This window comes from Notechis scutatus, chromosome 5 (assembly GCF_049901735.1).
Source record: "Notechis scutatus isolate UNSWTSFEM ecotype Mainland chromosome 5, rNotScu1.2, whole genome shotgun sequence".
Classification (NCBI taxonomy): domain Eukaryota; kingdom Metazoa; phylum Chordata; class Lepidosauria; order Squamata; family Elapidae; genus Notechis; species Notechis scutatus.
Genome location: NC_142013.1, coordinates 17,357,188 through 17,374,269, shown reverse-complemented (window position 1 = coordinate 17,374,269; position 17,082 = coordinate 17,357,188). Strand labels below are relative to the sequence as shown.

General features: G+C 40.9%; 1 protein-coding gene across 6 annotated transcripts in view; it reads right to left on the bottom strand.

The window, feature by feature from the left end:
• The window catches only part of GRIA4 (glutamate ionotropic receptor AMPA type subunit 4), a 273,775-nt gene that overhangs the window by 145,695 nt on the left and 110,998 nt on the right, over window positions 1-17,082 (bottom strand). For all 6 annotated transcript variants that reach the window (XR_015749727.1, XM_087966209.1, XM_087966208.1 and 3 more), the window contains exon 3: window positions 6,058-6,297. Coding sequence is in view for 5 of the 6 variants with exons in the window: in XM_087966209.1 (XP_087822335.1) it covers window positions 6,058-6,297 (240 nt within the window). In the remaining variant the exon portion in view is untranslated. The remainder of the gene's footprint in view (window positions 1-6,057; window positions 6,298-17,082) is intronic.

The following is a 17,082-nucleotide window of genomic DNA, read 5'->3' as shown; positions in this document are numbered from 1 at the left end:
TGTTATATTTGGCTCCTGACCAATTCCTATGTTCCAGAATTAGTGCTTTGCAGAATTATTATGCATTCATGTAGTACTTTCACAGATATAAATACTTACATAGTGATAATCTTATTTTTCTCAAAAATCTAATTTATGAAATGATCCTGAATGGAAAGGATTAAAACCACAATCTTTTTGGAAGGACTTTCCACAGTACAAATTATAAATAGAAGCCATATTATAGTATCACTTAGTATGCAGCAAACTCCTATAATTTGTGCCCTTTTTTCATTTATTTATGATTTAGCAGGTTCACAATTTCATCAACACAATATATTAAAATAACAGTAACAAGAACCTTCTATCTGTGTATGCTCCAATATTATTCTACTCTAACATACGCAGAGTTTTTCGGAATTGAATTTTCTTTCATCTCATACGCACAAATTCTCTGAACCGATTTCTATTGGAATCCTTTGTAATAGAGCTAGACTTTATAATCTACAAAGCGCTAATTAACGCCCCCCAAAAAAAAATTACAACCCCAAAATACAAAACAGTCTGAAGTTTTAGCTCATAGGGCATACTAGTCTCTCACAGCAATTGTACCGTATTTGTGTTTTAATACTGCACGGATGAATTAAAAAAGCAAAAATTCATTTTGTGTTTCTCATATACAAACATCACAAGGTACATCACCAGCTTTCTTCTTTCTGCTTCAAAAAGCAGGGGCCAGATCCCAAAACCCACACAGTTTAGATTAAAGAAGGTGACTTCAGCCCACTACCCCTGCCACTCGATATCTTATCAAGATTTTAAGTAGGAGGCTAATATGTCATGAAAGCAAGCTGTCAAGAAGAAAGCGAAATCCTCTGGTTTAGCTTTTGGGATCTGAAACACAGAGAGAAGGGAGAGCCCAAGAAGTGACAGGCTTTTGAGGACATGATCTCTGAAGAAATTTATCCTTATTGACTTTTTGCCCTTGTACGATTTTGGCCTTCCTCAACTCTGGTGAAATTTCTGGAGATTAATTGTAGTTTAATTTGACGCCCTGTGCATAGAGGAATGTGAGATCATTTCAGGAAAGTGAATCAGCTTTTGTCTTTGAAAGCTATGCCTTCTTTTTCTAATCTACTTTTGTTGCGGTTGTTGTTTCAACAAAATGCGTGCCTTGTACCTTATAACAGCTTTGGGCATTTGTCTATAGTGTACAGAGAATGCTTTTCAAAAGACAAGTTAATTTTTTCCCCCCTGAACTAGAAACTCAGTTTGGAGCCCAATTGGCACATGCATTTGTTTTACATTCAATGTTTGCTTGGCATAATTGCCAGGCCCTGGCAGCTACTACTGTGCCTGTCTTTGTCTCCCATGACTGTGGGTTCTAGCACTGAAGCCAACACCTGTGGCTGCATAAAAGGCTAAGTACAGCAGCTGCCGGACTCAGATGTCCACAGAGAAATAAAATTCTAAAGCATACGAGTGTGGATGTGTAGCTGGCTTCTTCCTTTCACGCTTTTCAAAGCTTCCTTGGATGCCTGAAACGCAGGATCCTCATTTATCAACTGTCTGTCAACCAGTGTGACTGACCTGAGGTTTAGGAGTGGCCTTGAATACCCTCATTTAACTAATGCTGCCTTAAGTGATGCCAGTCAGATAGCTCTGACGTAACTTCCCGGAAATGGGTGGCTTGTACAGCCTCTACTGTACAGTCCTAAAGGTGCTTTTTTGCAAAAGTCAATTAGTCTTTCTTTCTTTTTTCCCTTTGAAAACATTTTGCTTTTCATTTAAGAAGCTTCTTCAGTTTTTGATAAGGAGCAAACCATTTTTAAAGGGAAAAAAAAGAAACCCAAGAAAATCCAATTGCCTTTTTGAAAAAGCACCTTTGGGCCAACCATGATCTGGATGATTGAGAATCTCTACTGACATCCTAATTGTCATGCCCTTGTTGGAATCTGATTCTGAGGGGAGATTGAGAAGCTGGCAGGGAGTGGGAGTGTGGCTCTGGTGGCTGTGGAAGAAACGGGGGAAGGGCACAGTCCGGCTGGGCATCCAGAGGAAGACCCAGGGCCATCCCCTCTTCATCCTAGGGCACACAGGGAGGAATGGAGAAGGGAGCAACGTGGCTTACGTGAGAGTAAAGGGCCCTGATCCCTTTCATTAGCTGCAGCTGGGAGAACAGGATATAAGAAGGGCGTTTGCACACAGCACCTTGCTGGAAGCAAAGCATGCATTATCTTTGTCGAGGCTTATCTGGGTTTTGGAGTCCTCCCAACTTTGTGTGCTTCATTATCTTTTGGAAGTCTACAATTTATTATCCTGGCCTGTCATGTTAATTACTTCAGTGTGATTTGTGCTGGGTTTTTTAATTTCTAATTTATCTGTACTTTGGGTTCGGATTGCATTTTTTTCCTTTATAGACTGTTTTTGGAAGAGTTTGATCTCCAGCTGAGGATAACTGGACATTGGGGGCCAAGTTGGAGGTATTAAGGGGAATTTATCTACTTTTGTGACTGTTATTTTTGTGCCACGCCCTGGGTCATCTCACTAGTATATTATAGGATGATGGAGCTCAGTCTTATACTCCAGCATCACTAGGGAGGTATATCTGAGATACTGATCTGGCAGCAATGTTTGTTGTGTATTCCAAGTCACTTTCTTATTGAGCTTAATTTTACAATGAAAAGCACACCCCAGTAAGATGTATGAAAGCTGATGTTTTATATGAACAAAATGCTGAAGGCAGATCACTAAATGCTGATATGCAATTTCCATAAAGCAGTGTTGAATACCCATTACCTGCTTCATGCAGATTAGTATTGTACTCACTTTAAAAAGCACAGACAGCAGTGCAGCTCTGAACTGCTTCTGTTTACCTCATGTATATAATCGGTGCAATGTGCAGAGTAGGAGAAGGAAACTTTTCCCTAAAATCAAATCTTTTTATCAGCTACAAACCCTGTTGATCTGTCAGGAAACATATCTGTAACAGCAACAATCCTATTTTAACTTCAAAATCATAAAATAGCAGTAACAATAACACTTTAGACTTCTATATACTACCCCATGGTGCTTTACATACACTCTGAGTGGTTTACAAATGTAGTATATTGCACTCATTTTATTGACCTTGGAAGGATGGGAGGCTGAATCAACCTTGATTCCTGTCAGGATCGAACTCTAGACTGTGGGCAGAGTTAACCTGCAATATAGCTATCCAACCACTGTACCACCAGGTCTTAAATACATTCAATACAAATAAAGGAAAAAATAATTTACATTTACTATATTTCTGATCTTAACATCCAAAATTAATTTATTAGGATTAGTTACATGTAAAATTCACAGGTAACTTTAAAAACAGCTAATACGACCCAATTGAATATCTTTGTTTCGAAATACTGTAAATATGGCATGCTTATCAGTGGTGACAGAGTCTCAGCAAGTAACAGGCAGTTAAGCAGACCCAAAATTAAGTGCTGAATGCAATGCAGATGGAGACCTTCAAGAATTCTAGAGTTAGTTAAAGTCTAGGAAGCTGAAAAACATTGCAATGTTCTAGTAACAAAAAAAAATTTGGTAATGGTAGCAATGTACAGGTTATCCTTGATTTATGATTAGTTGCAACCATGTGAAGTTACAAAGGACCTACCCAAGTGGGAGTGTTACTTATGATCCAGATTCAAAGTTCTGACGGTCATCCCCATGCAGTCACATCACCACACTTATAGTTGCTTATAGTTGCCCTCAGCAACTGCATTTATGGCTGTTTGCAGCATTCTGTGGTCACATGCTTAACAATGATATTGCAAAAACTTGGCATTTACTTCCAGTTTTCAGCAAAACCAGCCCATAACTCACTTAACAGTCACACAAAAATAGGTTGTAAACCATCATGAGTTACAACTACCAGTATGATGGGCAGACTAAACCTATGGTTTAACCTGAGGATACCAGGAATTTGCAAAATATACTTACATTCTTATACAAATTTGTTTGAAAACCAAGAAGAAAGCTTGGTTTTCTGACTGTTTTGGTTTAAATGATATTTAACTGAAAAACACATTTAGTTTACCACGGAGAAAGTGATTTTGGGTAGTGATTTGCGGGTGCTTTATGGTCTAAAGCACGGATGTCAAATTCGATTGCATCATGTGACATCACATCATGGTTTTTGCTTTTGTGTAGCTGAGGTGGGCGTGGCCTGTGCATGATGCATCTGGCCCATAGGCCACCACTTTACCCTGGTCCAAGGGTAAAAAGGGTAAAAAGCATGTAAGCCTACTATAACAATTGCTTCACGATTGCTTATAGTTAACTAGCTAGTTCAGGAGGCACATCATTACAAAGCAACTGCTTCAAGTTATCTTCAGTATTATATACAAGAAATACTACCTCAGCTTTTTAACACCATGATTAGTACCTATTACTACTAATATCTCCTGCAGAGGATTGAGGGATTAATTTGAGCTGTTTTTTGAAAGAGGTTTAGGAAAGTGAGAAAAGAGGAAAAGAGGATGCTCGTGGAAAAATGTTGTTTTGTCACACATTTATGTCAGCTAAAAGTTATTTCATCAAATACGTTCGTCATTTTGATCCTTAGCAAGAAAGATTGTGATATCAAGTGGTTAACCAGTAAATTAGCAAGACTTTTCAGGCTATAGGCTAGCAGAGCAACCATTCTGGATTTTTTCATATGAATACATAAAAGTTGTATCACTCTCCATCTCAAAAATGTATTCATAATATTCCAAGTTTTTTGAATAGTTTCTTGAGGAATAGTTTACAAAACATATTTCAGGCAAGAAAATTCTGAAACTGCCTGTGGTATGCTGTCACATATTTCAGAACTGTGAGCCTATAATTTATCTTTGGAATTTAGAAGAGAAAGGGGGAATTTGTTTTTTTTAAAGAGAACTATCACTGTTTATTTTTATTTTTTTTGTCTTATTTACTATATTCTGCTCATCCAAAACAAATTGCAAAGCAGAAACTAGTGTAACCGTTAACAAAATGCTACAAAATGCTTTTTTATCTGAGCATTTTAAAAACACAAAAAGAACAAAAGAAGTAGTCACAAATAAAATAGTACAAGGTAAGGATTATTTTCATATAGAGCTGCACAAAATTTCCAATGTAATAAATCATACAAGGAAAGATTACAAATTAAATGAAATAATTTTAATAAGAAAGAGAATGTGCATGTGCCCATTTTTGGAGCAATGCAGCAGAAATAAACTAGAATCTCAAATACTTCTGACATATCTCCTATGCTATATATGGTGCAATTCAGTTCAGCAACTTTATATCTTTTTGTGGTTGAATTTCCCTGCTTGAGAACAGTCCTAAAATGGTTGAGGAGAATTAATCTTAAACATCAAATGTTTTCAATGTCCAATCACCAAGAATATAGTAAGATAAGGTGCAATGGTTTAAAAAAAACATATTAAAACACTCCCTTTTATCTCGAAACTCTATTTTTCTCTGCTATTTTTCTGACTTTTCATCATCAAAAAATTTAAACCTTTAAAAAGCTTAATTGACTGAAGCAGTTTATACATTCATAAATAAATAAAGCCCGCTGCAAAATGGAAACAAGTTAAATCACTCAGATTTCTAGCACAGTTCTAGCACTCAAACACATTTGCTTCAGGACTGTCATATATATCCAGCAAAACACAAAAATTACCCTTTAGTGGAGGAACAGCTTTAGTGGACGAATAGTGGACAGTGAGATGGGCAGCATATAAACTTAATAAATAATAAATATGAAAGAAAAACTTTCTTGGGATCTCTTCTTTCTAAGGCACATAGTCAAGAACAGAAATTGAGCTAGAAGTTGATTACATACTACCTACAGTATACACAAGAATCTGATCTACTAATGATCAAACCCAACTGGTGCTAGATAAGGGTCAGTGGAATTCATGTGGGCTGGACTTGGGTGTCTTGTGGGAGCATAGCGATTCCAGACTGATGACATATTTGATCCCCACACTCAGGCTTAGCCTCCTCATCTCCTGCTCACATGGCTACATCTCTCCATAGGTGAGTGTTATGAAGGGGAACACTACTTACCCCTATCCGTGTCATAAAGGAAGACAAAGCGATTCCATTTATAATGGCCCAGCAAACTTAGCAACGCTCCTTGTAAGGAAGGCCTCAGTTGCAGCACAAACTGGCTTTCACCCTCTGTGGGGAAACTGGGTGTGATGAGGGAGATGTGCAAGGCGCTGCAGAATGAGGTCAAGGTGTGTACTGATCTTTTATCGTACAGTCCAAAAATAGCAAAAACTCCTCGTGAGTACTGGGAGCAGACTGAAAGGAAACATAAAACATATAATTAAAACAACATAGCAACAATATGCAATTTAAACCTAGATCCACACTATATAGAAAATGCTTCCTTCATGTGCCTTGGTCACACGGGAGTATGGAAAGTTGTAGCTTTCTTAATGAAGATACCCATTACCAATCAAAATGAATTCTTATTATATACTTTAATTATTTGGTTTTCTTTCTGTGAATAATTAGAGAAAGTAATCTTCGATTCAGGATAAACACTTCAGGATGACAGCTGAAATTTATAACGCATTTTATGTTAAATTAATAGTAAAATTAAATTAGCCATAAATTAGCTGCAGTAAAGAAATTCTATTTTTTACAATTACAATTGAACAACATAGCACAATTTGCAAATCATCCTATAATTACCAATGTTCTACAATAAGATTTTAAAATATCTTTACTTGAAATATAGAAGAATATGAAAAGCAGAACTCCAAAGAATCCAACCATTGGGTAGACCTGATAATATAATCGACAGTTTCTTTATCAAGTTCATGTTCATATCATTCCTAAGAAGACCTGGTAAATTTCATTATTAACAAAGCCAGTACTGGTGTTTTAATATTTTTCTTTACATTTCACATATTAAAGTAGCACCAATCGTAAAACATGTTTAACAACTTTTTCACTAATTCAGAAGATAAGGAGTTCTAGCATCTTCTGGAAAATTGTCTGTTTTTACTGCACCACATGTCTATGAATTTGGATGACTATAATAAAAATGAGCAGTGAATATATGAATGAGTAGGTAAAGATAGGTAATAGCCATCATAACACAAGTCCTGTAGTCACATTATTTCTTTTGGCATCTAACAGGTCCCGTAAGATTGTTTTAATAACATCATAACTTGTATGTCTAAAAATATTGATAAATCCATGGTACCCAATAAAGTAAAATGGTGGATATCTGAAACTCCATACAGTAGTCCTCGACTTACAACAGTTCATTTAGTGACCATTCAATGTTACAACGGCTCTGAAAAAATTTGACTTATGACCATTTTTCACACTTACAACCGTTGCAACATCCCTATGGTCACCTGATCAAAATTCAGATGCTTGGCAATTAATTCATATTTATGATGGCTGCAGTGTCCTGGAATCCTGGGATCACCTTTTGCGACGATCTGACAAGCAAAGTCAATAGGGAATCCAGATTCACTTAACAACCATGTTACTAACTTAACAAATGCAAAGATTTACTTAACAACTGTGGCAAGAAAAGTCGTAAAATGGGGCAAATTCATTTAAGAAATGTTTCACTTAGCAACATAAATTTTGGGCTCAATTGTGATCGTAACTGGAGGACTACCTGTATCTTACTTTGTCTGCTAGTGGGAAAAACAGGCAGACACAGAAGTGGTATTCAGCAGGCCCTGACCAGTTCTGGAGAACCGGTAGTGGAAATTTTGAGTAGTTCGGAGAACTGGCGAATACCACCTCTGAGGTATTTCAAGAGGGTGATAAAAGTAACTAGAAGGTTTGTGGAAGAAGAGAGAATGACTAGAAGATTCTTTCGGACTCCTACCTCCCCCCTTGAAAAAATATATATCGAATAGATATTTTCTGCCACCATCCTTTTTATTTTCCATAACCAAAATTACAGGATTATAAAGAAAGAAAATATGTTCCCTTTTCTACCATATCATGACAATTTTAATAGAACTACAAACACACATGGAAAAACTATAACCCTTTCCTACCATGTAGATATTTTATTAAATTTGAATCCCATTACTTTTTCATGGTGCTTTTATATGCAAATACATAGAATAAGAAGAGAGAAAAAAACCACCCTAAAACACAGTAACGAACAGGAAAACAGAAATAAAAAACAGCACTGACAAGGATACATTTACACTTAAAAATCATTCGTCCCAATTTTCATACACATCATCAAACCTTGATTACACTGAGTAATCTGTTTTGATAAATTCCGTAAATTCTACATTTTTGGATTATAATTCAAGAGTATTATATTGGTATTCCTAACAATATTAGTACATTTATGGATATTAAATGATAAATGGGGCAAAAGTGGAGCAAATAAGTATCTCTTAATCTATTTAACATTTCCAACATAGTGAAATTGACAGCCAACCTTTTAAAAACATTCTCCGGTGAGTCCTCCTACCCCAAAAGTGCAAGAAAATCTTTTGTCCAATTAATCTCATCTTACTTAATATTCTTTCAGCTACTCAGTCATTGATTTATTAATGTAAGATATTTCATATCTTCCTCCAAGGGAGCTTGCAAATAATATCCATTCCTGTGATGCTGGTGAATTATTTATTTAAAGGGGGAGGGAAACACACTGCACCACATAAAAGGCCATTATTACAATCACCAAGATGATCACTACAGATTTAATTTTTCTAAATATGCATCCAGGATGGCAAATATTAGTTTCCAAATATTATCTGATTTTCTGGCAACCTTCAGAAAGCCAGATTGTGCCGAATATGGTAATCGCTGGTGTCTTTGTCTATACTTTATGTGGTTGCTGTCAATATTTTTGCATCCACATTTAATCAGAAACCAGATGATCAGGAAGGAGAATGTTTAATCGTCTTCTAATCTCACTAAGGCAAATTCTTTATTTTAGTGATCTATCTGGAGAGGCCTAGACCTTCTAAGGCACACAGGGTACTTAGATCTGCGCCTTGGACACAGCAAAGGACTGGCCCTCGGTGCCTCTGCTAGTGAAAACGGAGCTTGGGAGAGCCACGTGCAGCCCTTGCAAGTTCCATTTTTGCTGGTGGAGAATTGTAGGAAGCCATCACAGCCAAAAACAGAGCTAGGGAGCCCATTTTTGCTGGCAGAGTGCTCCAGTCACTACAGGAACCCCCAATACAAGTGACATTAAGCTGGCCATGCCCACCCTGGCCACGCCCACTCAGGCCCCCTAAGTCAAACACAACCCTGATGCGGCCTTCAATGAAATCAGGTTTGACACCCCTGTCCTAAGGTTTCTTAACAAATTCCTGAAGAACAAATGACATTGAAATATCAGTTTTAAAACAAAGTTATAGTTTATCAAGATACATGAAAACAAAGAAGGATGGCTGTTAAGCTTAAACAAAAAGGACTAGAGCTTCTTAAAGAGTAGATTAATTTACAGTACCTTTGTCAATGAACATTAGAGCTCAGAGTAAAATCAAGTGTAGACTGAAGTATCCTCTGTATCTGGAATTTTTGTCAGACTGAGGAAGCATGCATCACAATATCACAGTTCAAACTCCATATACCCCCATGGGGTATATGTTGTTGAACTTTACAAAAGAGGCAGTGCTTGCATGGCAATACACATTTCATCATTGTTCATCCCAATTAAATAGGAAATTTGGCAAGTTTTGGAAACATACAAAAACATATCATTTATTGCTATATATAAGAATTTATATGCATTAGATTCCTTTCTGACTCCTATAAAAATTCATGCCATAAATGAAGGCAAGTTTAAGTCTCTCTCTCTCTCTCTCTCTCTCTCTCTGTGTGTGTGTGTGTGTGTGTCTGTTTGTGTGTTTTCCAAACAACAAACGCCCTTGGAAAATGTTTCCTTCCCAATAATCTCTAAGCAAAATATCAGTTTACAGGTTAGTTATGGAAAAGTTGCTAATCTAACAGGGGTCTCTAGGGCTTGCATTTCTAGACAGGCCCATTATAGCAATCATCCAGTTTGTTTCCTGGTAAGTAAATATATTCATCATGACAACCATTTGGAAAGAAAGCTAACAATAATTTTAAATGTGCTCACATGTGAAAATCTTGCTTTCTTAGCGTTAGATAATAAGTTTACAGTCAAAGAGAACACAATTTACATTACTATTTTCATATAATGGTGACTGAACAGAGGTGGAGTCTCCTATATTCTGGAGACTAGAACATGGTAAAGTACAAAAATTCCTAGAACATCTTAAATCAGTGGCCCCCAACCTTTTTTGTACCACGGCCCGGTACCGGCATCACAAAATGATCCACGGAACGGTACTGGCATCAGCACGCACGACCAAGGCAAGGCGAGCCGAGCGACCGGCCAGCCAGCCATCCCCGCTTCCCCCGCCACCTTCAACTCCTCCTTTGTACCTTTTTTGTGCTTTTCGGGCTCTTTCTTAATCTCCTCCTGAGTAACGCAAGACTCCACCACCATCGGGACAGCTCTTCGTTCGCCGCCCCTCGACGAAACTAAGGCGCGAGGATTCCTTCAGCACCCAAACGCCGCTTTCCAACAACCGACGACTGACAAGCTCACCCGGAAGCACTTTCTCAATCTCCATAGAAACAAGATGGCAGCGCCCAAGCAAACTGGCGGCCCGGTACAAAATGATCCACGGACCGGTCCCGGTCTAGGGCCCGGTGGCTGGGGACCACTGTGTGAGAAGTGTTTGTGCATTACAATGTTATCTATGCCTCCTTAGCTCTATAGCAGAGGTCTCCAAACTTGGCAACTTTAAGACTTGTGGACTTCAACTCCCAGAATTGTTTATTTTCTGCTAACTAAATTTAATGTTGTGTGAGCTCATTGTAATCTGGGTACAGGGATTTAACTGGCAGCGTAGTGTGCTCAGGCTCAGACTACATTGGAAATTATCCACTGTAATTTTCCAATACTCAAGAAACTTACTAGACTTTTTATATTGCCTTTATTATTTTATGAATAACTCAAGGTAGTGAACGTATCTAATATACTTCTTCTTCCACTAATTTTTCCCTCAACAATAGCCCTATGAAGTGGGTTGAGCTGAGACTGACTGGCCCAAAGTCTTAAAGTTGCCAAGTTTGAGGACCCCTGCTCTATAGCTTTCAACAGGACTTACTCTAAAATAGCATAAGATTGCAGCCTTAATTGTAAAATAACACACCGCAGTGAACAGATATGCCCAATAATTTCTGATGGCCAGAACTATCTTTTGAACATAGAGAATGTTAAGTTTGGAGAATAAGGAGACCAGACATCTGACCAATGACTTCAACTCTTTAATAATAACAGGAATCAGAATGGAACAGAGCAAAGCTATGGGCAGCAGTAGCCCTTTATAGGGTTAGCTGCTACCTTATTAACCAATGAACTTGCAACAGGTTCAAACTATTAACCAATGAGAAGTATTCCCAAAGTGGCCAATCAGGGTCTAGCTCTGGCCCAATCCCAAGTTGTTGTACAAGGGCCAATCAAGTCTGCAGGTTTTCAACCCTGATTTGCATTTAGAATATCAACTTTTATTGATTCACAACACCCCTCCCCTTGGGTTCCGCTTTGAGGGGAGCTGTAATAAAATCTCAAGATAGGCAGGCCGCTTGGTCTGCCTGGATGATTTTCGAGGCTCCACTGGGTTTTGTCTAATGTCCGGTTCCGTGGAGCGTTTGGATGACCTTTATTAAATTTATTTCGCTGCACGGCGATTCCGTGCTGCGTCGCTTTGGTTGTCTCTGCTACTCCGTGTTTCTTCGGGGTTTAGCAGTTCAGTTTCCCGTATTAGAGTTCCCTGGCAAAGTCAACTCCTTCCCGCTTCACGCTCCGGTGTTTCGCTGGGCTGTAGGGCCTCCGCTGGCCCGCTATTAATTGTATCAAAGTCACCCTCCTCGATGCTTCCTCCCCTTGAGTTGGAGAAACCGGGGCCATGACCGCTGGGTGGTAATCTCAACCGGAGCTGGTCTATGTGGCGTTTCCACACCCTCCCATCGTCTGTAAGCAGGCGGTAAGATCTAGGCCCGGTGAGGTGGGTAACGGTTGCGGGTATCCATAGCGGGTCGGCGGAAAAGTTTTTGGCAAAGGTTAAATCGCCTACCTTAAATTCCCGGCATTTGCTGCTGGAACCGAAGGTTTTTCTGGTGCGAAAGCGGGGTGGAGCCGGTCAAGGTGTGATTCGGAGTTTCCGCCCATAAGAAGTTCAGCGGGCATTTTGTTGGTCACGCTGTGAGGTGTGATGTGTTGCAACAAGAGAATTCGGTTGATTTTCTCGTCGATGTTGCCAAATTCCATTTTGTGAAGGGTCTTTTTACGAATTGTACCATGCGTTTGCACGTCCATTCGCCACAGGGTGCGCGGGCGAGGTTAACGCATGGCGGATGCCCCGATCGGCAAGATATTGTTCAAAGGGCAATGCAGTGAACTGAGGGCCGTTGTCCGAGACCAACACGTCCGGAAACCCGTGTGTGGCAAATAGTCTGTTTAATTTATTAATAACTGAGTCTGTTGTAGTTGTGTGCATTCGATGAATCTCAAGCCAGTTAGAATAGGTGTCGACAGTAATCAGGAAAGTGTGCCCTTGGTAGGCCCCGCAAAGTCAATATGAATATGGGACCACGGTCCCCTCGGCGTTTCCCATTCGGTTGGGCTTGCTTTAGGTGGGGCGTTGCTGACGCCCTGGCAACGCTAGTGCGTAGTGACCCAGGCCTCGATTCATTTGTCGATTCCCAGCCACCAAGCGTAGCTGCATGCGAGTGATTTCATCCGCACAATACCCGGATGTCCCTCATGCAATACCGCCAAAACAGTCTGTTGCAATTTGTCAGGGATTATGACTCGATCGCCCCATAAGATACAACCTTTTGGGAAAACAGCTCGGTTTGGCGGGCTTTGAAAGGCGCCATTCAGGTGCTATTTGGTCCGTCGGCCACCCCCGTTCAACCCAGCGGAGTATGTGTCGCAGAACTGGGTCGCGCTTCCGTTTCAAAAGCAATGTCTCTAGCCGTCAAGGATGGTGCCTGTAGAGCTTCGATCTGGAGCGTTGAGATGGTTGGGGCTGGATCCACAACAGAGTCTGGAAGCGGTGTTCTGCTTAATGCATCAGCGTGGAGAATCGATTTCCCGGGCGGTGTTGCAAGGTGTAGTTGTAGGCCGCCAAGAATTCGACCATCGGGTCATTCTGGGGACAATATATACGGGTTGGTTTATTACCCGCAATGATCCCCAGTAGCGGTTTATGATCAGTGATTATTGTAAATGCACGGCCATAAACATATTCATGAAATCTTTTAACTGCAGCCACAATAGCTAAAGCTTCTTTGTCCAGCTGACTATAATTCCGTTCAGCTTTAGCTAAGGTTCGTGAAAAACGCGATGGGGGCTTCCGCCCGTTTGGTAACACGTGGGCCAGGATTGCCCCAACCCCAAAAGGCGACGTGTCGCACGTGATAGTGAGCGGCAGAGTCTCGTTGTACTGCATAAGTACTGAACCGGTTAGCAATTTCTTTACTTGTTGGAAAGCATGTTGTTCCTGTTGCCCCAAACCCACGTTGCTTTTTGTCTAATAGTCTATGCAATGGTTCAGCTACTGTTGCTTTGTGTGGTAAAAAACATTATAGAAATTGATAAGTCCAAGGAACGCCTGTAGGTCTGCCTTGTTCCTTGGAGTGGGTGCCTTTTAATTGCTCGTAATTTGTCTTCGGTGGGATGAATTCCCTGGCTGTCCAGGAGGTATCCCAAAAATTCTACTCTTTCGGTATATAACTGGCATTTATCCTTTTTTACTCTGAGGCCTGCATTCTGGAATCTTCGTGAAACCTCTCTGAGTCTTTTTTCTAGGATGTCTCTGTTAGGGGCGGCGATGAGTACATCGTCGAAATATGGGACAACGCCTTTTATTCCCTGTAACAACCTTTCCATTAAACTCTGAAGATTCCAGGGCGACGCTTACCCGACTGGAGCCGGTTGCATTTAAATGCGCCCTATGTGTTACGATTGTTTGTGCCTCAGCTGTGGTTGGGTCTACCGGCAATTGTTGATACGCCTGGGCTAGATCTAGTTTGGCGAAAACTTTCCGCCGCCCAGGGAATGGAGCAAATGTTGTACTACCGGTACTGGATAAGCACTTTGCTGTAGTGCGTGGTTTAATGTAGCCCGGTAGTCTCTGCAAATTCTTAAGGACCCATCAGGCTTGATAGGCGTCACTATTGGGGTTTCCCAACGGGCATGGTCGGTGGGTTCCAGTACGCCCTGCGCTATTAGCTTATCGAGTTGTTCGTCGATTTTAGGCTTCAAGGCGAACGGTACCCGACGCGGTTTAAGGCGAATGGGTGCTATCTCAGGGTTCAAGTTAAACGAGATTGGGGTCCCCTTATACTTGCCTAGTCCGTTCGCGAAAACGCCTTGGAATTCTTGCACGAGGTCTTCCTCCCAATCGACACTTTCAGCCTTGTGCACCGGCTACCGTGATTCCGAGCGGCTCGAACCATTGAAGGCCTAGAAGACTAGGCCTGTCTCGATCCACAACAGTCAGTGGTAGTGCGACAGTGCGGTCCTTGAATGAGACCTGGACTCTGTGGGACCCGACAACGGGAATTCTGTTTCCTGATAATCTTTGATTATAACCCTTTGAGGGTTAAGGTCTTGGCGGCGGATCGCGGGAATGAGCTGTTGGAGCGTTTTCCACGACACAATCGAGAGGGAAGATCCCGAGTCTACCTCCATCACGCAAGGTTTGTTTTCGATGGCGACCTTCACTCGGATTTTCCCAGCATCAAGGGATGTAGCGTGGCCTATGGTGATTGTTTGGTGGGTCTCTTCCCGCCGGGTTTCTTCACGCCTGGTGGAAGTGGTGGACGGTTTGTTTCTGTAGGAGTGGTTCACTTTTTCTCGGTGTGTGCCAAGAACCGGAAGACTGGAATTCGGCCTGTCGAGGTTTGGAGTTCTGTTTGCTTCTGCAAACCTTTGCGATGTGACCGCGTCTCCGCAATGGCGGCAAAGTGCGCAAGGAATTTGCAGCCGGATCGTGGGTGATTTGCTCCACAGCCGGCACACGGTCGAAATGAGTGTTGTGAGGACTGGTCTCTCTCCGTCGAAGTCGGTTGACCTCTTCCTCATCGCTGTCGGACGGGGACTCTAGGTCTTTGTGGTGAGTTGATACCGGGTGTCTCTCTGAGCGAGGCGAGGTATCAGTAGCGAGTTTACGTTGCGGTGCGTTGGTGCGGCGCATTTGGGCTGCCGATTTCTTTGTCGCCTGCTGCCGAGGCTTCTTTAAGGGCATCGGTGAGGCTGATGTCCCCCTTAGCCATAATTTTACTCTGGATCGTGCCGTCTTCTAGGCCCAGAACCAGGCGGTCCCGGAGGGCTTCTTCTAGGTCTGCAAATCCGCAGAGGCCTCCTAGGTTCCGGAGGTCCGCGATGTAATTGGCAAGGCTTTCGCCCTTCCGTTGGTCCCTCTGGTAATATTCGTATCTTCTTACTAGGGTTGGCACGGAAGGCGCGTAGTGAGCCCTTAGTAGCGGCTCGAGGACATCCCAGTCCATTTCTTTTACCTCTGCTGGCTTGGCAAGTGATTTTGCCATCTTAAACACGGTTGGCCCGCAGTGAGTTAGAAAGATAGCTCTTTTTTGCCGGTTGTTGCATCTTTCAAATTGTTGGTCTCCAGAAACATCTGGAACCGATCCATGTAGGCCTCCCAGTCTTCGGTTTCTGGGTTGAATGGAGCGGGTGGTATGGCACCGCTGGCCATGTTGCCGTTGATGGTGCGTGATTAACCACGTGCTCTGTGGGTTGCTCTGTAGGTTTAGTCAGCTCTTGGTCTCCTATCCCATCCTCGTCGCCAGTGTTAAGTTTGGAGAATAAGGAGACCAGACATCTGACCAGTGACTTCAACTCTTTAATAATAACAGGAATCAGAATGGAACAGAGCAAAGCTATGGGCAGCAGTAGCCCTTTTTATAGGGTTAGCTGCTACCTTATTAACCAATGAACTTGCAACAGGTTCAAACTATTAACCAATGAGAAGTATTCCCAAAGTGGCCAATCAGGGTCTAGCTCTGGCCCAATCCCAAGTTGTTGTACAAGGGCCAATCAAGTCTGCAGGTTTTCAACCCCTGATTTGCATTTAGAATATCAACTTTTATTGATTCACAACAGAGAACTGCACTAAGTACTAGCCAGACTGTGTGGGACAACTTGCAGATACTTGTATGCATAGGAGTGGATATCCATGCACAATAAATATATGCACATCTCATACGGATAAACACAAACTCACACAAAAAACCATTTTCACTTCTCACTCCATTATATCCATTTTCTCCTGTTAAAAACCCTAGGAATAGGAATAGGTAACACATAGCTTAACATAATTTATTGGACCACAAAACCTTTTACAGAACTTGGGTTTACTAGCATCAGAAGTGCCACATGCCCATCTCTGATAATTGATTGAAATCACCTTGATTTGACTAAATTACCCTTTTCTACATTTATAAGATTATTGTTGAAAATATATGCCTGTAATTAAGACTACAGCAAACTAGGGATAGCTAGGTTCTTACCAAAATGCTCTCTTGCCTCCTTACATAGATTATTTAAGTTTTAAATAAAAAGTGCTTTGAAATAAAAACACGAAAAAAGATGTCACTGTATTCAGACACCCCCTAACTCATGTAATATGTTTCTTTTGATAAAAATGGAATAAAATTAGCATATTTCTATATGCTATCATTTTGCACAAATTAATACAATAATCTCTTATAAAGCTTAATTGCTTTTTTGTTTTGAATAAAAGAAGAAAGGAGGGATGGGGAAATATAAGCTTCCCTGTTTTTTTTTTAAATTTATGATCTGATTTTACACCATAAATATACTTGTCGTTTTCTTTTTCTTCCTTGAAAAGGAAGAAAATAAGCTCATTTATAAAACTAGAACTTTCTCCCCTCAAGAAAGTATTTTTAATTTAAAATGGGAGGATGCCCATAAACATGACAGCCTGTTCTAATGAAAACAGTGTTTTAAGCATAGTAGCTCCAAAGAGACTAATCATATATGCTTCTTCTACTTCA